This window comes from Trematomus bernacchii, unplaced genomic scaffold, assembly GCF_902827165.1.
Source record: "Trematomus bernacchii unplaced genomic scaffold, fTreBer1.1, whole genome shotgun sequence".
In the NCBI taxonomy this organism is placed as follows: Eukaryota; Metazoa; Chordata; class Actinopteri; order Perciformes; family Nototheniidae; genus Trematomus; species Trematomus bernacchii.
The window spans coordinates 3246963-3250488 of NW_022987342.1; the positions used below are offsets into that span (position 1 = coordinate 3246963).

General features: G+C 42.9%; 1 protein-coding gene across 1 annotated transcript; it reads right to left on the reverse strand.

Annotated features, from left to right (window-relative positions):
* Positions 1–1424: 1424 nt before the first annotated feature.
* Positions 1425–2742, reverse strand: LOC117481195 (protein ANTAGONIST OF LIKE HETEROCHROMATIN PROTEIN 1-like). The gene is made up of 3 exons (XM_034128796.1): positions 2500–2742; positions 1562–2368; positions 1425–1430 (listed from the first exon to the last, which is right to left on the reverse strand). Exons 1-3 carry the CDS (start codon positions 2683–2685, stop codon positions 1425–1427), a joined length of 999 nt encoding a protein of 332 aa, XP_033984687.1. The 5' UTR covers positions 2686–2742.
* Positions 2743–3526: the final 784 nt, after the last annotated feature.

The window sequence follows — 3526 nt, forward strand, 5'->3', positions numbered from 1 at the left end:
TAATTATCTTATCATCATACAGGCAAGAGGAAACGAGGAGGAGACGAGCACTTGGCACAGGAGGAACGGCACCATGTACGGAACCTGGCCCAGGTGGATCGGCACTGGCAGCTGACCATGGAGGCTACTGCCCGGGCAAGGGAGGAGGAAATGGCCTTGAGAAGGGAGGAGAACGCTCAAACTCAGGCATTTAACCTAGCCTTCCTGCACACTCTTGGCCAGGTTGTGGACAGCCGACGAGGCCCGTCTCTTCATGAAGACGAACCACCTCTGTAATTGCCACAGTAGTTTCTTGTACATGTCTTATCTTTCTTTTTTGTTTTTATAATGCCATGCCTTTTTATGCTGCAGCAACACATTTTTTTATTTTGTACAATGCCTTGCCTTTTTATGCTGCAGCAACACATTTTTTTATTTTGTACAATGCCATGGCTTTTTTATGATTCAATAAAGTACTTCTCATCTTATCTCTTGTTGACAAATGCATCATCTGATTTCCTGCCATAATCTGATTAACCAACTGATTTTCGTGACCATGTAAACAAAGTCACTGGGTTGCCACTCACACACAATTTTGTAATCCAATCATAAACTGAAATGAAATGTACACGTTTCATTAAAGGGCTTTAAATCAGCAGAACAAAAACACTGAGAATTGTGTCGTAGTCCAACGTTTAAAAAAAATTCAGATGCACATAATTTTGAGGCAGAAGTTATAGGCCTATATTTGTTCTAAATAATAATAAAAATAGGCTACTAATAACATTTGTGGATCTAACATTGTACATGAATTTATAAAGCAATAAGAAACACCAGTTAGGAAAAAGCCCATAAGATAAAAAGTGAATTTGAAGAATAGATTTAAAGCAAGAAATAGTTTGCTAGCTTGAGGTCCTCCTCTAAAACATTGTTTGGTAACTGATGACACATTAAAGTCAAAGACTACCTTTTATAAATAAACTGGAAGGGGGTATTTCGAAAAAAAAACAGAAAGAGGATGATAAGAGATCATTTGTATTTGTTTATAGTTTACTTGGATATTTGCTTAATTTATTAGAGATTTTCTTTTCAGGATCTGATATTTGCTCAAATGTTCTTATTATGTGGCAGTACTTACTGGTACTTGAAATTCAAATATTTACTAAATAGTCAATTCTGATAACATTTTTTGGTTTAAATCATTTGACAAACACATGTATGTGAAAGAGAAAAAAAGATTTATTTATGTTCAACACAATGTAGTAATAATAAACACAAAACAAAATGTCACTACCCTTAAATGGCCCACAATCTTTCAATTGCTATTCAGGTAGCGCATCAAACCCTCTCTTATGTCAGTGCCCCCCTCCTCTGCACCTTGTGCCACTGCTACCCCAGGCTCTGCTGCTGCTGCTGGTGCATCCCATTCATCATCATAGGCCTCGTCATGACTCTCGCAGAGGTTATGCAGAGCACAGCATGTCAGCACCATAGATTTCACAAGTTTCACATCACAGTCATTTCTTTTCATGAGGCAACGCCACCTTCCCTTCAGTCTACCAAATGCGTTTTCGACCACTACCCGTGCTCTGCAAATGCCCTTGTTGTAGATCACATGTTCTGCTGTCAGCTGTCTATTGTCAGGGAACGTTTTCATGAGCCAGTTTTGCAAGGGATAGGCATTGTCTCCCAGGATGTAATAGCCAGCATTCACCCCACCAATGTTCCTGGTGCAAGGTGGAAAGTAGTTGCCACGACTGGCCAACTCCCACAATGAGGACAGCCTCAAAACCCGAGCATCATGCATGCTCCCAGGCATTCCTGCAAACACATTCCAGAAATGTCCCTTACCATCAACAACTCCTTGAAGGATGATGGAGTGCCAGCCTTTACGGTTGAAATAGTCACAGTGGTATTCCTGTGGTGCCAAGATGGGTATGTGTGATCCATCAATAGCACCTACACACTGTGGGAGCCCCCACCTCTTCTCATTGTAGTCGGCCATTTCTGCAAACTTCTCCCGGTCTGGTGAACGAATTAGTTCCGGTACTAACAACATCTCTGCAGCAGCACAGAAGTCGTGCACACACCGGCACACAGTTGTGTTGCTCACTCCGAAAAGATGTCCAATGCTTCTGTACTCTGAGCCGGTCGCAAGCTTCCACAGTGCGATGGCCACCCTCTTCTTTAGAGGTATACACTTGCGGAATGATGTGTCCTGTCTCTCCATCGCTGGCCGCAGTTTGTTGCACAGGTAGGTGTATGTGTCCTCAGACATCCTAAAGTTTTCCACCCACTGAGTGTGTGTGAAAGATGGAACAATCACACCCCACCACTCGGTAGCTCGGTCGAGCATCCAAACACATGGTCTGCGGCGGCGACCTAACGTCTGAAATACACAAACAAAAGCATACATATTTTAATACGTAAAAGTGGTAGCTACAATTAATTAAATACTTGAAACACTTTGGTCGTATAGTGAGCGTGAAACACATTGCTAGTTAGCGAACGTTAGCTTACCGAGTAGCGTTGAGTCGTGCTGGAGTAGTCTCTGCCGCTTTCTACGATTGCCATAAGTCTCCCATGAGCTTCTTCTCTATTACGTCTTGCTATAAGCCGCCTTTTCCGAAACAAAGTCTTCCTTCTTGCTGTGATAAAACACCACAGACACAGAAACAAGTTAACGATGGTATCCACATCCTCCATTGTTGCGTGTTTCGTGAGTTGTGTCGCATTGAAGATGACGTCACGGCAGTTGTATGCAGCGTCGCTCCGCCTACACTGCGTTACTATAGTAACTACCCCAGTTCCTAAACTGTAATGGAAGCGCAGCATGAAGTGAGTCGGCCCAACGCGGCCAAGCCGTACCGAGCCGTACCGAGCGTGGCCGAGGCCGACCGTGTAGTGGTCATGCACGCTTACACTGTAGGTGCGCCGCGTTTGGGGATGGGGGTGCTGCAGCCCCTTCCCGCATCCATGTTTATTCCACATGGTTACTAAATATGAATGAATATTTAGTGTGCAACACTGAAATTAGGTTAGATTTTTGTTGGTGCCTGTGAATACTGTTACGTTTTCCAATGGCTTGGAGATGCAAACTTTGTGCTGCTGTCTTTGATACAAGGGCACAGTTACTTGAACATTATCGCTTGTATCATAGCAACTGTTCCTCAGTAAGTCCATTGCCTTGTTTCTATGATGACTGTATCTGCACATTTCAGTCATTAAATGCATTGAAAATACATTTAACACGGTTGCATACTCCGACAGTTGTGCCTAGTGAAAATCAGGTGGGAAGTGTGTCATTCATCTGTCCTGTGTGTGGGTTCAAGGAAGCATTCAATGATAAAAGTATTCTTGGTCATTTAAGGACACATTTAAAACAGCATGAGATGGTGGATTGTCCATTCAAAGTTTGTCACTACCGTACTAATGTGTATTCCTCCTTCAATGCCCACAAAAGTAGGAATCATCCAGACTGTGCTGTCTCAGATTTAAAAAATGAGATTGTTTTGACAGACACTGACAGCCAACCAATGCTCAGTCA

Bases quoted from the DNA above. Each gene is read 5' to 3' on its own strand.
- LOC117481195 (XM_034128796.1), bottom strand. From the start codon at position 2,685: ATGGAGGATGTGGATACCATCGTTAACTTGTTTCTGTGTCTGTGGTGT. The intron at 2,369-2,499 runs GTAAGCTAACGT...TGTGTATTTCAG, and splicing joins GCACGACTCAACGCTACTCG to ACGTTAGGTCGCCGCCGCAG.